The 23,804-nt window shown below is 30.9% G+C and overlaps 1 protein-coding gene across 1 annotated transcript; it reads left to right on the forward strand.

The window, feature by feature from the left end:
• Positions 1 to 3,971: 3,971 nt before the first annotated feature.
• On the forward strand, positions 3,972 to 4,667 carry LOC107017440 (salt stress-induced hydrophobic peptide ESI3). The gene is made up of 2 exons (XM_015217669.2): positions 3,972 to 4,109; positions 4,429 to 4,667. The coding sequence occupies exons 1-2, from the start codon at positions 4,029 to 4,031 to the stop codon at positions 4,510 to 4,512; spliced, it is 165 nt and encodes a 54-aa protein (XP_015073155.1). The 5' UTR covers positions 3,972 to 4,028; the 3' UTR covers positions 4,513 to 4,667.
• The last annotated feature ends 19,137 nt before the right edge of the window (positions 4,668 to 23,804 follow it).

Raw genomic sequence — 23,804 nt, forward strand, 5'->3', positions numbered from 1 at the left:
ATGATTTGTATTCAGATTTTATTATTTAAATTTCATTTTATTTATCAAGATAGTCCTATATTGGACCAAATTCTAAATGAATAACTGTTTAAAATATTAAAAAAACAATTACATAACTACCCATTACCCTTCTTTCCGCACCTTTCACCTTTTCCTTTCCTCGACTTTCACGTTTTCTAGCTTCTCTTTCTTTAAGGTTCTCACAAATTGTTCAACAAAATTTCTATTTTATTTCAAGAAATTTCTCGGCAATCAAACGAAATATCTATATTAATTCAAAAAATATCTCGATTGGCAAAGGTAATTTGAATTATTTAATACGATTTATTTTGATTTGCTTTGTAAAATCATCGATCATGGTGTATATTTTGGATTGTATATATTATGAATTTTCAATTAATTTTTTCAATTCTTATGTAATTTTATTTAGATATTCATCAAATATTTATATATTTTTTATTTTTAGTCTTTTAAACAATTTTAATTTTCAATTTTATTGTGATTTTTTAAAATTTTTAAGATAATAGAATCTAAAGACTTATTTATATGTTTCTTTTTCTAGACTTTTAATGCATTTATATTTGATAATATCGGAATTTTCTTTTAGGGTTTTAGACTTTAGGAAAAGCATAGGATTGTTTGCAATGACTCAATCAATATCGAAATTGTGTATTATTTTCAGTTTACTAAAATCAAATTAACTTTCAATTTACGATTGTTTACTCTTAATATTTATGTTATGTTGTAGGGATTGTGGTATTTATATCCTAACTTTTGTCGAATACGTATCATACGAATAAGGGATTTCAGTGGGTAATTTGGATGCATCATTTCTACGTTCAATATATGCTACACTTCTTTGAAATTATGGTTAACAAAAGAATGATGACAGAGCTATAAGTGATAATGAAGCACCTCCGCGACACAGCAAGATTAATATATCTTTTGAGGATAATGATACAATTCAAATAGATTGGTTATTGTCTATTTTTGTATTGTCAATCTTTTACTTTAGTAGACATTAGTGTTTGTATCAATTAATTTTGCTAATGAACCCTTCTAAAGTTATGAAAATTTGGTTTTATTACTGTAAAAACTCTTAGACCTTTTTTTCATACTTTTAATGTTTTGAAGTGTTGTGGTTTATCTATAAATACATTTTTATAATCAAACTGCTAACTCAAAATACAAGTTATATATTATAAAATTGCAGTATATTGACGTGTATACTATACAGTATTATAGAGGTCTTAATCATGACTGTATTAGTAAGATCTTTGTGGATTTTATTTTTTGTATTCATGTGTATACTCTCTGCAATTTTAATCATGCCTATATTAAGAAGACATATTTTTGTATTTTATTTTGTTAAAGCAATATAAGTTTGATGAAAACATAATACATAAAATTATGACAAATACATTATAAGAAGAGAAATACAAAGTTATTTGGCATTCATTTGGCGTTTGGAATACAAAATAATATTGAAATATATCCTTGGATTACTCACTGGATCATTGATGCGCTGCTTGCTAATCCTGGTTACTGCGTCTGCATCATAAGATGATGCGGGACAACTGACATGGCATCAGTAAATTGAATATACGAGTATGAGAGTTGAAATGCTAAGTATAACATAGGCTTGAAGAGTATGAAAGAAACACTTACATGGACTCTCAACTGATTTCAATATAAAGCAATATGAATAAATGTAGTATAAAGAAAAGTTTTAAAACGCGGTTTTCAACTTTGTGTATTTAGAAATAAAGTGATAACTCTGTATATATACAGAGATACAATATGAACTTTGTAGTGTATATAAAAATAAAAATATTTCTGATGTATATAAAAATACAAAAAATTATTGTGAAAGTTTCTCTAATCGACAACCATCACTTAATAGGTGATGATACAACATTTTATCTCATCCTGTCAAGGATCATCCTATACCTTGCCAGAGTATAGGACCTAACTTACTAAGTGGATCCACTAATATATGCTAAAAAGGACTAAAGAAATCATCTAAAAAGTATGATTTTTTTCTAACCATGATGACTACATGATTTATGAGGACTGTGACTTATCTGAACTTTCCACCATATCGGTGCTAAATACTACTCCAAAAATATAATACTAGCTCTTATGTCTAATAACATACTTCTTTATGTGATTTGAAATAATTACTCGAAAACTTAGCTCAAAGGTTATCTTGCAAATATTAGTTTCCTCTCTTGCTTAATTGTGAAAGCATTTACTCTTAAACTGAAAACTAGCTCAAAGGCTCTTTACCAAAAAACTAGCAAAAGGCTCTTTACTGAAAAACTAGCTCAAAGACTCTTTACTGAAAAACTAGCTCAAAGGTTCTTTGGAAATCTCAGTTGCCGTTATTATTTAAATGTGAAAAACATTTAAAACTTCGTGGGAATACTTAGTTCTCATTACTTCTTTGAAGAAAAGAACTTCAAATATGAACTTTTTGCTTAACTTTTAAACCTAAGTCTTAAAACAAGTTAAAACGTTTGTGAAATACTTTTGAAAAACTTTAGGAACTTATCTTGACTTAACTTCTTAAATTTTGGACTTGATACTCTTAACTTCTTGACTTAGCTCTTAACTTCTTGACTTGACTCTTGACTTTTCTTAAATTGAGTTATGATTCAAGGATCATGATATTTGATAGTCTAAATCTCATAATGTTTAGGAATGATTTTAGATAGGAAGAATAAGGTTTTTGAAGATTCTTGGATAAGAACTTGAATAGAAAGATTGAAACCCTAGCCTGAAGGTAAATGATCAAGAAAACCTTTCTTGAGATTCTTGAATTAGTTTCTTGAAATCTCTATGGCCAAGAATTACGATTTTCATTAGTAAAGATGAAAATTTGATTTTTTAAACCTTTTTATTAGTCAAGAAATTTGTTTAGGATTTTCTTGGAGGTAAAAAAATAAAAACAACCCTTTTTAATATTTTCCAGTCAGCTAATTCGTAACAACACTGTATAAGTTACTAAAATAGTTATAACTTTTTACTCAGAAATTGGATTGGCGTGAATTTGGTGGCGTTGGAAAATAAATTCAATTACCTCTAATTTAATAAGGTTATGGATCACATAAATCTTAATATTTTAAGAAATATGGTGGTCTAAAATTGACCAAAGTAGAATATTAACATCAAAACTTAATCGATAAGGAAGCTTCAAGAACACTTTTCATGAACTCATAAAGAACTTAAATCCTTAAATTTCAAGAAAGAAATCACGCTGAAAATAACATGATTGGCGTGTAGGTGAATGAACTCAACAAAATGGAAGCTCACCTACCTTTTAGGGATCACCCCTTGACGAAATTCACAAGTGATTCTTTAACGTGCTTGACGAATATTGAACTTTTTTCCTTTTCTTCTTTCCTCTTCTCTCCATGCCCTAGCATGAAAATCACTTTTCTAAACTAAATAAAATATGACTATACATAATTAAACTCCTAAAAATGAATATGGAATAGATCAAATTACCCTTCTAAAATTCGTTTTTCAGGCTTTCCTTATTTCAACAGCCCAACTTTCAAAGGGCATAACTCACTCAAAAAATTTAAACAAAAAATTAAATTAGATTACATTAATTCGATATTTTAAACAAAAAGTTTAAATATTCAAAAATTATATAAAAAGTACTATAACTTATAATTTTCGCATGTTTATATAATGAAAAATATTTTTTAAAATATTAATTAAATTTTTTATAATTTAATTTTAAAAATAAACATCATGATAACTAAAATTGGACAGAGGGAGAGTTGTTTTGACTTTGGTTTTAAAAAAAAAAGGAGGTTGGAAAAGAAAGACACATAAAGGCAAGCATGGATGCCACGTTTTGATGTGCTTCCACGTGTGCGCTTAAGGGTTTATTAGCCGACACATATTGTGTATAATATCATCATATTAATATTTCTCCCCTCTTATCGTAACTCCTTCGTTCACTTTTTCTTTTTATTTCTCAAATTTTATATTTTAATTATATTATAGAAAAAAGAATGGGTTCTGAAACATTTCTTGAAGTCATCCTTGCTATCTTACTTCCTCCTGTTGGTGTTTTCCTACGTTATGGCTGTGGTGTAAGTTCTCCTTTTTACCCTAATTAAACAAACATACATCTTTTTTAATTACATCCATCACTATTTAAATTATTAGATACAATACATAATTAAATATGTCATTTAGTAGATATTTATGTCCTAAACAACTTTGGATGTACTTAAATTTGAACAATTATACAATACAATTAATACTGTATGAATGTATTTATTTGTTTAATTTGAACGTACATGTACAATTGGAAGAGTATGGATTGCATGTGACTATCAAAATTTTCATTTTAATATATCATATTAGGAGATGTATTATTAATTAATTAATAATAATGGATGAATGCAGGTGGAGTTTTGGATTTGTGTGTTGCTGACAATACTGGGATACATACCGGGCATTATTTATGCACTCTATGTCTTGGTTGGATAGTATAATAATGCTATTTGCCTATCATTCTCAAATAAATAAATACTCTTAATTTCTTGTTCTGTCTTCTTTTTTATTTTGTATTCTCTCTTAATGTTCTTAAATACACTCCCCACTGTCTTATATATGTTTGATCACACACTCTGTTTTTAAGGTAATTACTATTACTATTTTTTAGACCACTTCCTTTTTAAGTTGATCTATTTTCTTTTTGACGTATATTGAAAAATCTTAAATAAAAAGATATATTTTATTTATTCATTCTTAGGAAAAAATTGATGAACAACTAATATGAGATTATTGTGCTAGTGTAGTTGGTTGCTCAATGTAAATATTTTAATGTTGCTACTAGTTTTTATTTTTAACACTTGATCGAGTTGGGGATATATAGGCAGAGAAACATTCGTGGTTGACTAGCACAAAATTCAAAAAAAGATGGGACTTTTTTAAGATTAGTGAAAAGTTAAGAGACAGTTGTGCAGTTATAAATCAACCGTCTAAAATATAATTGATATCAAGTGTGGGAATTTACGTGTATAAATAAATATCTACTACTAAGTTAATATAGTTATAGTTTTTTTTTTGTTGGTATAATTTACACTTTTTATAATTTGATATTTGTATATAATCTAATATAATTTTTGTAATGTAAGTTGGTATATAATTTATGTATTTGTTTGCACGTGAGTTTATACAACAATAATTGAATTATACAAATAATTTGTGAATTATATAAATTCGTAAATTATATAACCTCAAGAGTTGCAGAAAAATATCCTTTTAACTATTATAATAAGTTTATAAATATTCTTCGGTTCTGCATTCTTAGGTTAAAAATATTCTTCGGTTCTGCATTCATAGGTTAAAAATATTTCTCACTTTTTCATTCAATATCACCTTTAACAGTGTACTGATTAACCTTGTCTCTATATATGGTGTCTGATAATTTCATGCCCGGCATAGTCAAAAGCAAGATAGAGACAACATTCTCAGGGGAATACGCTGTCACCGTCCTTGGAGTTTGCTTCGACTTCGTCATAGCAATAGATTTGCTACGGTTACCTTTGATCTCAAAAAAAATGAACCCCTAATTGACCATACATCATTGGATTTGCACCTTCTTTTTTTTTAATCTTTGAATTGTGTTTAGGGAGAAATTCAATAGAAAGATGGCACGTAATAATTATTAAATATAATAATTAAAAAATATAAATTTGTTAATTTAAAGGTAATATTGAATCAAAAAGGTTGACTGGGGAATATTTTTAACCTAATGGGTAAATAGGGTATTTTAAAACCTTTCAAGAATAGATTGGACCAATTAATTGTACCTTTTTTCGTTATTAAGTAGGAAAGAGAGACGCATGTTACGAAACAACTTAAATTATAGGAAAAATTATATATCTATATAAAAGGCAACTCTCTTTAAATTAATATTTTTTTAAAAATTATTATTTTCAAGATTAGCCCTCCATTTTCATTAATTTATGAGAAGTTATGACTTTTATTAAGAGTTGGGATTTTTATAAAATTGCGACTTCTATGAAATGACGTGACCTTTATGAAAGGTTGTAATTTTTCTAAAGATTTGTTCACACTATTCTATGTCCTCTGTAAATAGAGGAACTTCCTGCAACTATAATTTGTAGGTTTTTTACTGCTATAGGGTAGTCAAATTTAAATATGTTAATAAGTTTTTATGAAGTTTGTTTCATTCTTGAAAGTTTTCATGGAGCTTAATCTTTAGCATAAGTCATAGTGATTCATGTAACTATGACAATTTCTTTTTTCTATTTTCATGATCTTTTTTGAAGTCTGTTAAAGTTGCAGCAAGGATAATGTTAAAGTTGTAGCAAGGATAATTGAAAATTAATCTTCTCTTTTTTCCTTTCTAAAGGTTTGTACTACTTATATATAAGTGTCAATAAGTCCACAGTTTTCAGTTGTGTGCTTATTTACATAATACTGTTTGACTTATTGGTTTAATCTTGACACAACCCCAAGGTTCGACTTGCCAACATTATTTTTTATTTTTTAACAAAGTAAATTTTGATCATTTTCACACGTTCATAACTTCTAGCTCAGGATAATTTAGAGATGCTTATGGATATGGATAGAAAGATCTTGGAATAATCTTTCTAATTCCGTTGAGTTTGTGCGATTTCGATATCATATGAGCGAGTTATGTCTTTTGGAAGTTGGGTTGTTCGATTGAGGGAAGTCCCTATTCGAATTTAGGAAAGGGCAAACTAGAATTTTCTCAATTAATTTCCTATTTCGTTTTAGGGGTTTATTGGGGTAAAAACAAGTCTTAGATTTGGAAGAGTTAGAATTATGCTTTGGAATTGGAGAAGAGAAAAAAGAAGAAAGAAAGAGAGAGAAGTCAATAATTCACCAAGAACGTCAAGCATTACGAGTGGAATTCGCCGTAGGTGATCCCTATCAAGGTATGTGAGATCATTTAGTGTTGGGTGAACTTGTTTCAATTCAGTGATTGTTGAATTCTTGTTGATTGAGTTGTTGGATGCCTAGTGTTGAATCGATTCGTGTATTTGGGTTATTTTTTCGAGTTAAATATATTGGGTATTCAGAATACCAACGATCCTAAGTGTCTTGGGACAGAACTACGGAAGTTTAGAGTATTTAGCGTTGAAAAATGAGAGAAGAAGTTCGCCAGACGCATCTTGGGAGAGCCAGGCGTGTCGCTTTCCCATAGCCCCAGGAAGGTTGTAAGCAAAGAGTAAAAGTCGAATTCATTTCGCAAAAGTTATAAGGGAACTAGGTATTTTCTAAGAATTACAAATGTTTTCAGATTTTGAGCAAGAAAGAAAGATGAAACTTCAAACAGGACCTTTGGTCTAGTTTTAATAAAGAGGAAACTATAATTTTCAAGAGCTTTTAAAGCCAAGTTTGAGAAATTACCTCAAATAAGAGAAACAAGTTCCGTTAAAAACATATGAGCTAAGTATTTATTGGAGTAGTTTTGAGAACTGATATAGGGACGCCAGTTCATATTAACTAGAGCCCGCATAAATTATGTAGACAACATGGACAGAAGAAGGGTCATACTTTTTAGATGATTTCTTAGTGCTTTTTAGCATAGACTATTGGCACTTAGTATATTAGGTTTTATACCGACGGCAAGGTATAGAACAGTCCTCTTGCAAAGTGAGATAAGACGTAGTACCATAGCTTAGGTTCGTGATAGTTGTCGGTTAAAGAATCTCCCACATAAAATTATATTACTTCATATATAAGTAAAGTTGAGTTTGTTATTGCATTTCTTTAACAAACTAAGTATTTTACTTGTTTTTCAAGCTTTTATATATTGCTTGTATCTTATTGCTTTATGTTAAGTCAAGATATTCATGAGTTGACAGAGCCAATGTAACTGTTTTTTAATACTCTTTTTCAAGATTAAGTTGTTTTAGCATTCCAACTCTCATACTCGTACATTCAATGTACTGATGCTAGTTGGCCTGCAGCGTCTTGTGATGTAGACGCAGGTAACCATGATTGGCATCATCAAACGTCTCGTTTATCCAGTTGAGCACTCAGGGAGAGTGGTGAGCCTCCTTGCATTCCGGATGATACTTTTATTCACTTCTAGTCTTTCTTTTATAGGATATTATGGGGTCTGTTTCGACATTCATCTTAGTATTATAGAGGCTCCATAGACAGTCAAACAGTTAGTTCTCTTATCTTTGTATAGCAGATCTTTTGCAATGAGACTTAAGTTAATTTGACCAGACTATAGTTCTTTATATTATTATATGAGATTTTTTTTTTATTGATATAAGTCTTTCATTGAGTTAATTATGTCAGACCAAGGGTCCGCTCGAGGCCAGCAATGATCTTTGAATGCCAAGCCCGCTAGGGTGTAAGCTCGGGACGTGACATTATATTTTCAACTCCATCGAGTTTTTTAAGTTTCAAGTTCGGATGAGTAAGATATGGCCTTTTAAAGTTAGGTTGACCATATAAGAAAATTTAGTCGAAAATAATAAGGTGTATCGTCTAATCCTATTAGGTTCAGTTTTATAATCCTAATATATCTCTATGATTTTAGTTGAGAGTTCAAAAAAAAAAGAGAAAAGAGGAGAAAAGAGGGGAGAATCAAGCATTCGTCGAGATTCTTGCGTGATGTCGTGGATTTTTGCCATAGGTTTGATCCCTAAGAGGTATGTATGCTTCCATAGTGTCGGGTTAGTTCACCCACACACCAAACATCTTATTTTCAACGAAATTTAATTTGAAGTTGAGAGATTAGAAACGAGTTCTTGATAGGTGTTCTTCAAGTTCATTGTGAATTTTTTTGTGTTGGGGTTTTAATGATTTCTTGATATTAAATTGAGTGATTGGAGTATTGTTTTCAGTATATTAGGGTGTATTTAAATTAAGGAATCGAATTCAAGTGACTGGAAAAAAATTGATCGATTGTAGGCAAAATAGGGTGAAAAAACGAGAGGGAACTCTTTGGGTTTGCTGGATTGGGGCTTGGTGTGATGCTCCTACTAGAGCTCCCCATACCTTCCTCAGGGGTTGGCACCCCGCGCCACTCATAGCCCCAGGGTCGCCTGCCCCATCCAGTTTGCGCCTTCACTCCTTCATGATCATAACTAACCTAAGCTAGTTCTAAACACCTAAAATTATTCCTAACATGATCATAACCTTGAATTCATAATTCAAATTCAAGGTAGAGTTAAGATTTAAGTTTTGAGAATTATTTCCAATATTCTAAGAAAGTCTCTTTGGATCCTTTTTGTAGACTCTTCTACAATTTTTAGTAACTTGTTTCAAGTCTCGAGCAAGTGAGCATGAGAGTGAGGAGATTGTATTCATGATTCTACACTATCAAATATATATTTCATATCATCAAACAAAACTCTTAAATTCACAATTCATATTCAAGAGAGAGTTAAGAATAGAGTTCAAGAAAGCTTCTAGTTCAGTTGTGAATCTTTTGAGGGTAAACTATCGATTTGAACTAAAATTTGAGTAAGTATGAGAATGAGAAGAGTCATATACATGAGTTCCCTTTTAATATTTTGACTTTTGAATCTAGTTGTTTATACCTATAACATCTGCATGAATTTCATAAATTGAGTATCATTGACAGGAGTAGTATCAAAGTTCTAAGTCTTGAATATTGAGTTTCTTATTCCTTTTGAGATTATATTCCTAATCATGGGATTATTACATGTTACCCATGAAGTCCTTGAGTTGAGTAGTTAATGTCCATAATTCCGCATGAACCCTCGAACAATCTTAAGATAAGAAGTGTCTTTGAGTCTTTGAGTTCATGTTCATAATTCCGCATGAACCCTCCAAGTTGAACATCATGAAATCATCCAAAAACATGAGATCACGAACCTTGAATCCATAATCCAATTTAAGGAAAGTTAAATTCAAAGTGGAGGGAAGTTAAAAGTAAAGTTTAGAAGTTAAGAGCAAGTCAAAGTAAAGTGAATAAAGTTTTCAAAAGTCTTTCACAAAGGTTTCACTTTGTTTTAAAGACTTAAAGTTCAAGTTGAGTAAAGAGTAAAGATTGAGGTCATTTGTTCAAAGAAGTATATCGACACTATGTATTCCCAAATAGCTTTAAAATGTTTTCACATTTGAGAAATAAAGGGAACATTGATTTCAAAAGATAGCTTTTAAGCTTAGTTTTGAGTAATTATCTCAAACCAAATAAACAAGTAATTTTATTAGTATATGAGCTAAGTATATGTTTGGGAGTAGTATGGTGCACCGATATGAGGATGTAAGTGCATATTAACTCAATTCTCCATAATCATGTAGTCATTTAATGTCATTATAGGTATTAAAGAACTATACTTTTTAAATGCCACTTAAGTTAAGCTAGTGAATGCAGTAAGTTAAGCGTTCTATATAAAGGCAAAGTATAGGACAGTTCTGGCAGCGTGGTTAAGACATTGTATCACCACTTATGCTCATAATGGTGGTTGTCGGTTAGAGAAACTCCCACAAGTTGTAATTACATCGTTTCTCAAGGGGGTTCTTCTTAGTATGAATAGGTTTATGAGACTTTATTCATGCATTGCACAAGAAAAGTTTGAGAGGGAGCATGTTATGTCTTTTATGATATTATGATTTTTAGTTGACATCATTTTTTAAACAGTTTTTATTAATATTTCACTTGTTTTAAGCTGATTTATATTGAAATGAGTCCAGCAAAGTATCAGGAGTTGAATTTTTTTTCTAGTTGAGTATGTTAAGTTGAGTATCTTGAGTTGATATGTGTTTCATTGAGTCGAGTATCATATTTTTTAAGCTGAGTATCTAATATCTGAGTTGAGTATCTTATCCTTTAGTACTTCTGAGTTGAGTAAGTTAGTAGTTTTGAGTATACTTGAGTACTCCTTGAGTTGAGTAAGTATAAAAAAGGTAAGCATATTTCGATTTTTATCATGTTCGAGCTTATGTTATGCTTTAGAATTTTCCTTATATGCTCGTACATTCCACGTATGGAGCCATTTGACCTGCATCTTTTGATGATGCAGACACAAGTATTCATGATCATCAATAAGAGCATCGTCGATACATCCGACAGTTTGAGTTAGCTATGGTGAGACTCCTTGCTTTCGGATGATTTCATTTACTCTCAGTTTAGTCAGGATGGCGTGGATCTTGTCCATACTTTCATCTTTAACAGTTAGATACTTCATAGATATAGTCAGTATAGTTGAGAAGCGTGTATTATTCATGTATTTTATTAATGTTTTAAGGACTTAAGTTGCCTATTTTTATGGCGAATTGAACATTTATATTATTATGAGTTTTCTTTTGAGTTAAAATTTTGTATTTCAGTTACATGAATTTTATTTTTTTTTAAGATTTTGCATGCGTAAGTTACACTTCTGCTTATACTCTGCTAGGATGAGGGTTCGTTTTGGTACCAACAATGGTCTTCGAGTGTCTTTCACGTTCAGGATATGGACTTGACTTGTGACAAACTTTGTATTAGAGCACAGAGTTCAATTTTCCTAGGGTGTCTATGAAGTCGTGTCAAGTAGGATCTTGTTTAAGGTTGTGAGGGACCCACTTCTATAAATTAAGGACTACGAACATTTAGGAAAAAATTCCCTTCTTACATACTCATAATCGTGCAATAGAGTTAAGTCGTAGAGATCTATTCTAACTTATGTATTCTTATATTCATTTAACTACGCATCATACTAGAGGTGGTTGAAAAGTAAAGTGTAAGGATCCTTATGGATAAGGTTTCTTAGAAAGAGTTTTTATAAATTCATGAGACTTCAAATGGGCTTGACAGAAGAGCAAGAGTAAGTTAAACATTCATTTTCAGAGTAATGCCTTCATATAAATCGTACATTTGAGCTAAAAGTTAGTTCTACTCTTTTCCTTAAATCTTGTTTCAGATGATATCTCTATGAGAAAGTATGTTTAGAGCTTAGGTAGTATTTTCACCCAAAAAAGTAGCATGAGCTACGAGATCATGAGCAGTAGTAGTGAAAGAGCCCAGAGTTAGGGGAAAGTATGTAGAGGTTTAGTAATCCTAGAAAGGATAGTAATGAGATAAGCTATGTTACTATAGTTATGCACCTTGTAAGTTAATAATGATTAGTTTTCCCTTATGGGTAGACTAAGAAGTGAAGAGTTGTTAAGAGCTTAGGATAGGTGGTAGAGCGTGTTTTACCTAGAAAGGAGTTTGTGATGAAGTGCCATTGGCTAGGTAATGACTAAGTGTAAATGTAGAATTGAAGGGAAAAAGTATTCATAAAGTGATAGATATAATCCAGGCTTATGAATTTTGAAAGTATAACTTCATGGTATCCAGATGATGATAGAGTTATTTGAGAGATAAATGTGTTGTAAGCGAGTAGGTAGTGCTGAAGTTGTAAAATGGAATGTGATCGTAATTCGAGTATGCAGACTGTGAGGTAAGCATTGACTAATTGTCATGAAAGCCTAGTGGACAACTGTTTCTAAATTTCCATAGTAGTATAGAGGTATAAGTATAGTAAGCAAGCAATAATATTGATATTCGGGTTTAATAATAAACATTAATCTTGAATTTGAGATGACTGTCACGATTAAAAGAATGGCAACATGAGGGTGATGATGTTAGTCTTGAGATTTGATATGCTAGATTTGACAATAGAATAGGTGCGTAATTGATATCGCCGTTGCAATGGATGCGAGTAGTAGAGACCCTAACCTTAGATAAGGGCATGTAAGTGTGGCTACGTCCCAAGAGTAAAAGAGCATTAAGAGAATGTACACCAGTTAGAGATGTGGAATAGGTCCATACTTTTCAAGTGATAGCTTTAGACCAAATGAGGATATGATAAGATCAGAAAGCAAGTCAAGTGTTCAGAATGAGATAGTAATGAGTTCCAAAGAGTTTGGGCATATCCTTTTAGAGGTCCTTTTAGTAGTGGAATGACGTTAGAAAGAAAAGGTTGATGTCCGTATCGTGTTAGTGATGGTGTGGTAATTCTATCTAAGGTTATTAATAAGGAGGAATAAAAGGATTAGGTTTTACTATGAGAAATAGTTAAATAAGATCCCTTAGTTGGTTCTAAAGGAGATGGTTAGTAGGAATCCATGGAATTGTTAGAGTACTAAGCTTGAAAGTGATGGTAAAGAGTATTAATCTTGGGATGAGATTCCCTATAGAGAGGTATAGAAACTGAACCTAAGGATTTTGTGTAAGCTTTAATATAGTGAAAATGTACCATTAGAATCAGACCTTGGTAAGAGTAACCCCATTCCATAGCATGTCCAGTCGTCATTCGAGGATGAATGATCTCAAGGGGGATATTGTAACACCCCATAAAATTTTTAGCTAAATCTCTAATCGTTCTTTGTAGTGAGTGAGATTTTATCAAGGAATTAAAAGTTTCTTAAGTATTAAGTTTAGGTGACTAGATGTAGCACCTTGAGTTCAAAAAAGAACTTGAGTTCCAAAAAGAACTAAATTGGAAACAACAAAACTCTGAAATTTGGAGAGTTAAGCTAAATATGAGTTTTGGGTCAACTTCAAACGATCATAAATCCTATCACAGAATGAGTTAGGAGTGCTACAAGATACCTTAGGAAAGATCTTTGAATTATATTTCCAACACCATCGAGTTTGCCAAATTTCGAGTTTGAATGAGTGACATATGGTCTTTTGAAGTTTGGCTGACTAGTTAAGGAAAGTTAGTCGGAAATAGCGAGGGGTATTTTTTTCTTTTTCTAACCCAATCAGATTTAATTCATTTTTAGTGATATTTTAGGGGTATAATCCTATTATTTTCAGTTTTATAATTCTAATATACACCTAGGGTTTTAGTTGAGAGTTTAAGAAAATAAAAGAAGAGAAAAGAGGAGAAAAGAGGAGAAAAAAGGGGAGGATCAACCGTTCATACAAATTCTTGTGTGATGTTGTGGATTTTATCCATGGATTTGATCCATATGAGGTATGTAAGCTTCTATAGTGTTGGATTGGTTCACCTACACACCTATCATATAATTTTCAGCGAAATTTCATTCTTTGAAGTTAAAAGATTAGAAATCTTGATGAGTTCCTTATAGGTGTTCTTGAAGTTCATTGTAAATCTTGTTGTGTTGGGGTTTTGATGATTTCTTGAGATGAAATTGAGTAATTGGAGTTTTTTTTCCAGTATATTAGGGTGTAATTAAGTTAGGTAATCGAATTCAAGTGATTGGGAAAGAAATTTTTCGATTCTAGGCGAAATAGGGTGATCGGGAAAATGAGCAAGGAAACTCGTTGCGTTTTCTCGGTTAGGGTTTGGAGTGATGCTATTACCAGAGTGCCTCAAACCCTCCTTTTTACTTCAGGGGCTGGCACCCTACGCCACCCATAGCCCCAGGATCGCCTGCCCATCGGTTCCTTAGTTGGAGTTCGTTAAAGTGCACTTTCACTCCATTTCGATTTTAACTAACCTAATCTACTTCTAAACATCTAAAATCATTCTGAACATGATCATAACCTTGAATTCATAATTTAAATTCAAGGTATTAAGAGTTAAGTTTTGAGAATTATTGCCAACATTCTAAAAAAGTCCCTTTGGATCTTTTTGTGGACTCTTCTACAACTTTTACTAACTTGTTTCAAGACTCGAGCAAGTGAGCATGAGAGTGAGGAGAATATATTCATGATTCTACACTATCAAATATATATTTCATATCATCATCATAACTCTTAAATTCATAATTCACATTCAATAGAGAGTTAAGAGTAGAGTTCAAGAAAGCTTTTGAGTTCAGTTGTGAATCTTTTGAGGGTAAACTATTGATTTGAAATAAGATTTGAGTAAGTATGAGAATGAAAAGGGTCGTATACATGAGTTCCCTATTGATATTTTGACTTTTGAATCTAGTTATTTATGCCTATAACTTCTGCATAAATTCCATAAATTGAGTATCATTGAGAGAAGTAGTATCTCAAAGTTCTAAGTCTTTGAATATTGAGTTCCTAATTACTTTTAAAATTATATTCCTAATCATGGGGCTATTACATGTTACCTATGAACTCCTTGAGTTGTGTAATTCATGTCCGTAATTCCACATGAACCCTATAAGTCGAACAATCTCTTATGTTTGAGTCCTTGAATTCATGCTCATAATTTGCCATGAACCCTCCAAGTTGAACATCATGAAATAATCCAAAAAATATGAAATCATGAACCTTGAATCCATAATCCAATTCAAGGAAAGTAAGTTTAAAGTTAGGAGACTTTAAGAGTGAAGTCTAAAACTTAAGAACAAGTAAAAGTAAAGTGAATAATGTTTTAAAAAGTCTTTCACAAAGGTTTTACTTTGTTGTAAAGACTTAAAGTTCAAGTTGAGTAAAGAGTATAGATTGAAGTCATTTCTTCAAAGAAGTATATGGGGACTATGTATCCCAAAGAGTTTTAAAATGTTTTCACATTTGATAAGGAAGGTAACACTGATTTTAAAAGATAAATTTCAAGATAAGTTTTGAGTAATTATCTCAAGTTAAAGAAAGAAGTTGTTTTATAAACGTATGAGCTAAGTATATTTTTTAGAGTAGTATTGAGAATCGATATGGGATGCGAGTTCATATTAACTCAAGTCTCTAAGTTAAGCGTTCTATATGACGGCAAAGTATAGGACACTTCTGGCAGCGTGGGCAAGACGATGTATCACCACTTTGGCTCATAGTGATGGTTGTCAATTAGATAAACTCCCACAATAGTAATTGCATGGTTCCTCAAGGGTTTTGCTAGTATGAATTGGGACATGAGACTTCATTCATGCATTGCACAAGTAGACTTTGAGAGGGAACATGGTACGTCTTTTATGATATTATGATTTTGAGTTGACATCATATTTTTAAATAGTTGTTCTTTATATTGCACTTTTTTAAAACTGCTTTATATTGAAATGAGTTCAGTTAAGCATAAGGAGTTGGATTTTTTTCTAGTTGAGTACTTTATGTTGAGTATCTTGAGTTGATATGTGCTTCATTGAGTCGAGTATCATATCGTTAAAGTCGAGTATCTAATCTCTGAGTTGAGTATCTTATCCTTGTGTAATTCTGAGTTGAGTAAGTTAGTTGTTTTATGTGTCCTTGAGTACTCCTTGAGTTGAGTAAGTTGAAAAAAGGCAAGTATGTTTCCATTTTTATCATGTTCAAGCTTATGTTATGCTTTAGAATTCTTCTTACATCGTACATTTCACGTACTAAGCCATATGACCTGCATATTTTGATGATGCAGACACAGGTATTCATGATCATCAACAGGAGCTTAGTTGCTACATTCGAAAGTTCGAGTTAGCTATGGTAAGTCTCCTTGATTTCAGAGGATTTCATTTACTTTCAATTTAGTTAGGATGTTGTGGGTCTTGTCCATACTCCATCTTTAACAATTAGATACTTAATAGATATAGTGAGTATAGTTGAGAAGTGTGTATTATTCATTTATTTTATTAAATATTTTAAAAACTTAAGTTGCCTATTTTATGGCGAATTGAACATATTATATTATTCTCAGTTTTCTTTTGAGCTAAATTTTTATATTTCAGTTTCATGAATTTTATTCTGTTTTAAGCTTTTGCATGCATAAGTTAGTCTTCCGCTTATAGTCAGCCAGGATGAGGGTTCGCTTGGGGACTAACAATGTCTTTGAGTGTCGGCCACATCCAGGGTGTATACTCTGAACATGAGAATAAGGTAGGGGTATAAATTATGGCAAAATATTACTATTGATTCTTGTACCTTATATGACCGTTAGTTCTTGTAACTCTCATCGTCATTAATTTCGTGTAACTCATATATATGACTATTAATTTCTTGTAAGTCATGTAATGTTTATCACATTATGAAAGACTTTTTCACCAATAAATAGTGGTGTTTCTTCATTTGTGAAGTATCTCAAAAATTTGAGAAGTGTGAAGTAATATTGTAGTGTGTAATAGTGAAAGAGAGAGTTGAGACAGAGAAAAATATTCTAAGTCTTCAACTATATTCACTATATACAAAAGAGAGTATTTGTACATTAAAATGTTTTATATGTGGAGCTTTGGACTCTTCACACTAATACATAGTTGCTTGAGTTGTACAATGTTGTTGGGTTGTTGTATCCTAGAGGGTACAAGTCAAGAGATATACTACTGGATCGATGTAGATTTTGATGTAGTGGGCTTCAATATCACTAAAGAGAGCGAGATATTCACCTCTCAATCTAAAGATTTGTTTATACAATTTTGTTCATTTTATTTAAACTGTAATTTATTGTATTAGTGGATATTTCACCCACAATTTAATAGAGATTCATTTTTTGTTACAGTTTGAAAAAAATGGATATCCAGATAGACATCTCAACATAATTACACAAAATGTCGTTCTCTTCGAGAAATGAAAAAGAAGAGATGTAAGGACAAAGTATTTTCTACTTGCTCAATTCAAGCGGAGAAAAGGTAAAAGAAAAAAAAATCTTTTACCTAATATTTCATGAATAAAGTGATACTACTTCGCATGGGAAAAAATGTTATTTAAATTCTTACAATAGTGAAGGTTCATGAAATGAGAAAAAAAATCATTGTGAAAAAAATGACTTCTTCATCTTTGGAAATACTCTACAAAGGGCATTACAAGTGCATATATCCATTTTGAAATAAACCACATGTTGTTGTTTGGCTATAATGGGATGATTTTTAGCTCTAACACGAGGGTAATAAATTAATTATGAAAATTATGTTGAGTAGTCATTTAACATGAAATATATTCTGGGTGAAAAAGTATCATATATATGCGATGAAAGTTTTCTTGTCAAGTCACATAATACTAAAAAAAATTGTATAATACAATTTTATTGATTGTGTGAGTCTTGCAACTCCTTTTGATTCAATTGTGCGAGAAAGTTATGACAAATAAAAAAGAAAGTTTACTATCCTATTAAATATATGAGCTATTTGATTAACAAATTGACTTGATGTTGTGTTTGCAGTTAAAGTACTTTTCAGGTACAAACAAACTAGATGAGAAAAAATTGGTGTTCTTTGTTGGAATGAGAAAAGCAAATTATTTTTTGCTAACTCTACTATGGATGTTGAAGTAAACAATTTAAATTTTAACTAGTGAAAAAGTGAAATGATTTTACTATATCAAACACTTTATTTGAGAAAATAATTTTTTTTCATTTTAATTAATTGAGATTGCAAGAATATAATGATTGGATGCAAAATCGTTATTATAAGGTAAATTCAAACTCATGAGAAGAAAAGACAGTATTGTGAGATCGTACTGACCATTGGTATACCATCAATATTAACTGTGGTAAAATTATTTGTGATAATCTTAGAGATTCATGAACTAAGGTCTTTGCAAGAAAAAGAGTTTGAAGCACGTCGAGAGGAATGTAATTGAAGTTAAAAAAATTCTAATTTATTTGACGAAATTCAATCTGAGTCTAGAGATCCTATAACCAGGTTCAATGGGAAGAACGAATCATATGATGACTTGTTGTGAAATGCATTATTCTAAATTTTATTCAATCCCTATAATGTGAATGCATTTATCCTATAATGATTTGTGGAGGCTGAGTCTTGAATTCTTAATGAAATTTTATATCTCGTATGAGTGAGGTGTCAAATTATAGGAGCATCTTTGATAGATTTTACCTATGTGAGTGTGAAAGTAGGTCACTTTCTATGAGAATGAGCTTCTTCTCGACAATACTCATGAAATCGGGATAACACAAGACCGTAATATGTTGACTATTGAAGTTTATATCAACACCTTGATTATTGTGTGTAAGCAGTGATAACTTTATGTACGTTAAACAGTCATAGTTCAAGTCTGAAGTAAAGTTTATTGTTTTACTATGTGAAGGTTTTGTCACCTTCCGAGCCTGCACCCTAGACGTGGACAGCACTCAAAGACCATTGTTGGTCTCAAGTGAACCCTTGGTCTGTTACTGACTCAAAAGGAAGACTCTAAGCGCCATTACAATGATGAAATGAACTTACTCAAATAGCTTAACTTGAAATATTTAAAAGTCAAACATTCAACATGGCCAAAATGGCAACCCAAATTTTTAACATATGAATGATAATATAAAGGCTACTGAACTACTAATTGTCTAACTGTCTATAAACACTCTAAAACAACTAAAGTGTATGTCGGGACAAGCCATACTCTGAACTACTCACTGGATCAACGGTGCTGAAATATCAGTTCTAGTTACCTGTGTCTACATCATAATACGATGTAGGCCAACTGACTTAGTACATTGTATAAGTATGCGGGTTAAAATGCTAAACATAATATAGGCTTGATGAAAGAAACACTTACCTTGACTTTGCTCTACTCATGAATAAACTTAACTTAGAATAAAGCAATGAAACATATGTAATATATGAAAAGCTTTATAAAACAGTAAAAGCAACTTAGTTCGTTAAATAAAATGCAATAACAAAATTCAACTTTACTCATATACAAAGTGATGAGTTTAGCTGAAAGTTTCTCTAAACGACATTCATCACTATGAGCCTAAGTGGTGATACAATTTCTTTACATCACGCTTCTAGACTGTCCTATACTTTGCCCGTAGTGGATCCACTAGCTTAACTTAATCTACATTGCCCTTAGTGGATCCACTAGCTTAACTACATTTATCTTATATATATTAATGACTAACTTGTATCACATGCATCTGATACACATTAAATTGGTCATGCTACGTTTATACAAACTACTGCTAACTACTCATTCTTTGGCAACGGTACATTCATACAAACTAACTACATGCATCTAATACTTAAATAACTACATGTATCTAATACTTAAACAACTATTACAACATAATGTATCAATCTAAAATCAAACAGGTTAGGACAATCTTTACTTCTCTAATGTATCTGGTCGGATAATTTGAGATTACAAAAGAAATATTGTGTCTGGCAACAATTTTATCACTTTGTATCTTTCGTACCTCACCTTACTTTCTCAAATTTCTAAATGCCTTGACGAAATTGAGATATTCATGATGTATGGGCTCAAATTGGTCCAATTTAGATCAAAACTGAAAGGTTTTTTGGACGATTTGAGATTTCGTTCAACTAAAAAAATTAATTTATAAATTTCTTAGTAAAATCAAGATATTCATGATATATCTTTTCCAATTTTGCGAAAATTTTGAATGAAAATTGAAAGAATATTGAATGATTTTCTTGAAGAATTTAAAAGGATTTTGGATGATCTGAGAGAAGAATTTGAAATTGATTGTTTTAAAGTTGTTACGCTTTGTAGAGAATTGATTAGCAGTGATAACAATATGATTGCATGATTTATGAGATTGTAAATTAACTTATATATTTTTCCCTTTTAAGCATAACATCGTGGAAGCAATGTATTAGCTCCTTTGTATTCGGATTGTTGGGATATAGCTGTCAGTATGTGATAGCACACCCCATTCGGGCTAATCCATACAGAATTTCACATTTTACGGGTCAGGCGTGGCTAGCCTATTTTTTTGTTTTGTGGATCAAAAAATGATCAGTCCAACCCACAAGTACGTGGCTACAGGCTTGGCGAACCAGCCCACTTTTTTTAAAATTATTTATTTTTTATAATTATTAAATTAAATTATAATTATAATTTTTAAATATTATCATAAATATCGACAAAATATTATTAGATGATGTTAATGTTACTACTTTTTAATTAAATCCACATATAAAATTATCTTTATAATATTACTAAGTTTTTTTTCTAGTAAAAGTATAAATATCTAAATAAAAATATTAAATTAATTGTTTTAAGTTTGGACTCTCTTTATTTCTTTATTTGTAAATTTTAATTGGACAACTTTCACATATAGCAAACATAAAATTCATATTTACATGCTATAACAAAGTTTGTGTAATTACGCTCCATAGCAAACATATACAATTGAAGCGAATTGTATAAAATCAAGTGCATAAAACAAGAAAGAGAAAGAGATTTGGGCAGAGAATTGTATTAAACGAAGTGTATGAGATGAGTTGTATAATTATAAGTGTATAGGACGATAATATACAATTTGAATTTGTATAAAACGAGAAAGGTAGAAAGACAAAAGAGACTTGGGCAGGGAATATACAATTGAATCGAATTGTATAAAACGAGAAAGGAAGAAAGACAAAAGAGACTTGGGCAGGGAAGTACTTTTATTGTATAATTATAAGTGTATAGGACGATAATATACAATTTGAATTTGTATAAAACGAGAAAGAGAGAAAGACAAACGAGACTTGGGCAGGGAAGTACTTTTATTGTATAATTATAAGTGTATAGGACGATAATATACAATTTGAATTTGTATAAAACGAGAAAGAGAGAAAGACAAACGAGACTTGGGCAGGGAAGTACTTTTATTGTATAATTATAAGTGTATAGGACGATAATATACAATTTGAATTTGTATAAAACGAGAAAGAGAGAAAGACAAACGAGACTTGGGCAGGGAAGTACTTTTATTGTATAATTATAAGTGTATAGGACGATAATATACAATTTGAATTTGTATAAAACGAGAAAGAGAGAAAGACAAACGAGACTTGGGCAGGGAAGTACTTTTATTGTATAATTATAAGTGTATAGGACGATAATATACAATTTGAATTTGTATAAAACGAGAAAGAGAGAAAGACAAACGAGACTTGGGCAGGGAAGTACTTTTATTGTATAATTATAAGTGTATAGGACGATAATATACAATTTGAATTTGTATAAAACGAGAAAGAGAGAAAGACAAACGAGACTTGGGCAGGGAAGTACTTTTATTGTATAATTATAAGTGTATAGGACGATAATATACAATTTGAATTTGTATAAAACGAGAAAGAGAGAAAGACAAACGAGACTTGGGCAGGGAAGTACTTTTATTGTATAATTATAAGTGTATAGGACGATAATATACAATTTGAATTTGTATAAAACGAGAAAGAGAGAAAGACAAACGAGACTTGGGCAGGGAAGTACTTTTATTGTATAATTATAAGTGTATAGGACGATAATATACAATTTGAATTTGTATAAAACGAGAAAGAGAGAAAGACAAACGAGACTTGGGCAGGGAAGTACTTTTATTGTATAATTATAAGTGTATAGGACGATAATATACAATTTGAATTTGTATAAAACGAGAAAGAGAGAAAGACAAACGAGACTTGGGCAGGGAAGTACTTTTATTGTATAATTATAAGTGTATAGGACGATAATATACAATTTGAATTTGTATAAAACGAGAAAGAGAGAAAGACAAACGAGACTTGGGCAGGGAAGTACTTTTATTGTATAATTATAAGTGTATAGGACGATAATATACAATTTGAATTTGTATAAAACGAGAAAGAGAGAAAGACAAACGAGACTTGGGCAGGGAAGTACTTTTATTGTATAATTATAAGTGTATAGGACGATAATATACAATTTGAATTTGTATAAAACGAGAAAGAGAGAAAGACAAACGAGACTTGGGCAGGGAAGTACTTTTATTGTATAATTATAAGTGTATAGGACGATAATATACAATTTGAATTTGTATAAAACGAGAAAGAGAGAAAGACAAACGAGACTTGGGCAGGGAAGTACTTTTATTGTATAATTATAAGTGTATAGGACGATAATATACAATTTGAATTTGTATAAAACGAGAAAGAGAGAAAGACAAACGAGACTTGGGCAGGGAAGTACTTTTATTGTATAATTATAAGTGTATAGGACGATAATATACAATTTGAATTTGTATAAAACGAGAAAGAGAGAAAGACAAACGAGACTTGGGCAGGGAAGTACTTTTATTGTATAATTATAAGTGTATAGGACGATAATATACAATTTGAATTTGTATAAAACGAGAAAGAGAGAAAGACAAACGAGACTTGGGCAGGGAAGTACTTTTATTGTATAATTATAAGTGTATAGGACGATAATATACAATTTGAATTTGTATAAAACGAGAAAGAGAGAAAGACAAAAGAGACTTGGGCAGGGAATATACAATTGAATCGAATTGTATAAAACGAGAAAGAGAGAAATTATATACAACTCGAATTTGTATAAAACGAGAAAGAGAGAAAGACAAAAGAGACTTGGGCAGGGAAGTACTTTTATTGTATAATTATAAGTGTATAAGACGGAGATATATGTATTTGCATGTGTATAGACATTTTTCTCTCGTTTTATACAATTAAAAACACAATTTATACAATTCTATTGTATAAAGCAAGAGAGACGAGCAAAAGAAGCGAGCGAGAATATGAGGGAGAATGGCGAGCGAGAATATGAGGGAGAGAGGGACTGACAAACAGTTTGCTATGGAATCAAATAAAGGAGCTACATATTTATTTTATATTATTAGTTTGACATTCTTTACAATTATCACATTTTAATATTATATTATATTTTTTAATTAATTTTTATTGGCCCACGGACCGACCCTACCGATATTCTCAAGCCCCACAAATCAACAGGTTTATTCAAGTTGGGCTAAAAGACTCTTTTATTAAATTGACTTCAAAAATCATAGCCCAACCCTATTAAATTCCGGATTAAACCAGACCGACCTGACGAACCTAACCCATATTGACAACTCTAGTTGGAATGTATTAGTAACATTTAATTAAAGGAATTTTTCTAAATTAGAAAATGATCCCATGTACCATGAAATTCCTAATTTTTTTTACATAAAAATAGGTTCAATAACAATAATTCTCTCTTTTAGAATTCAATGTCAAGAAAATTCATTGTAGTATCTTTTGGATTAAAAATGATGTAGATATTTTATTTAGTT

This window comes from Solanum pennellii, chromosome 4 (assembly GCF_001406875.1).
Source record: "Solanum pennellii chromosome 4, SPENNV200".
NCBI classification, from domain to species: Eukaryota; Viridiplantae; Streptophyta; class Magnoliopsida; order Solanales; family Solanaceae; genus Solanum; species Solanum pennellii.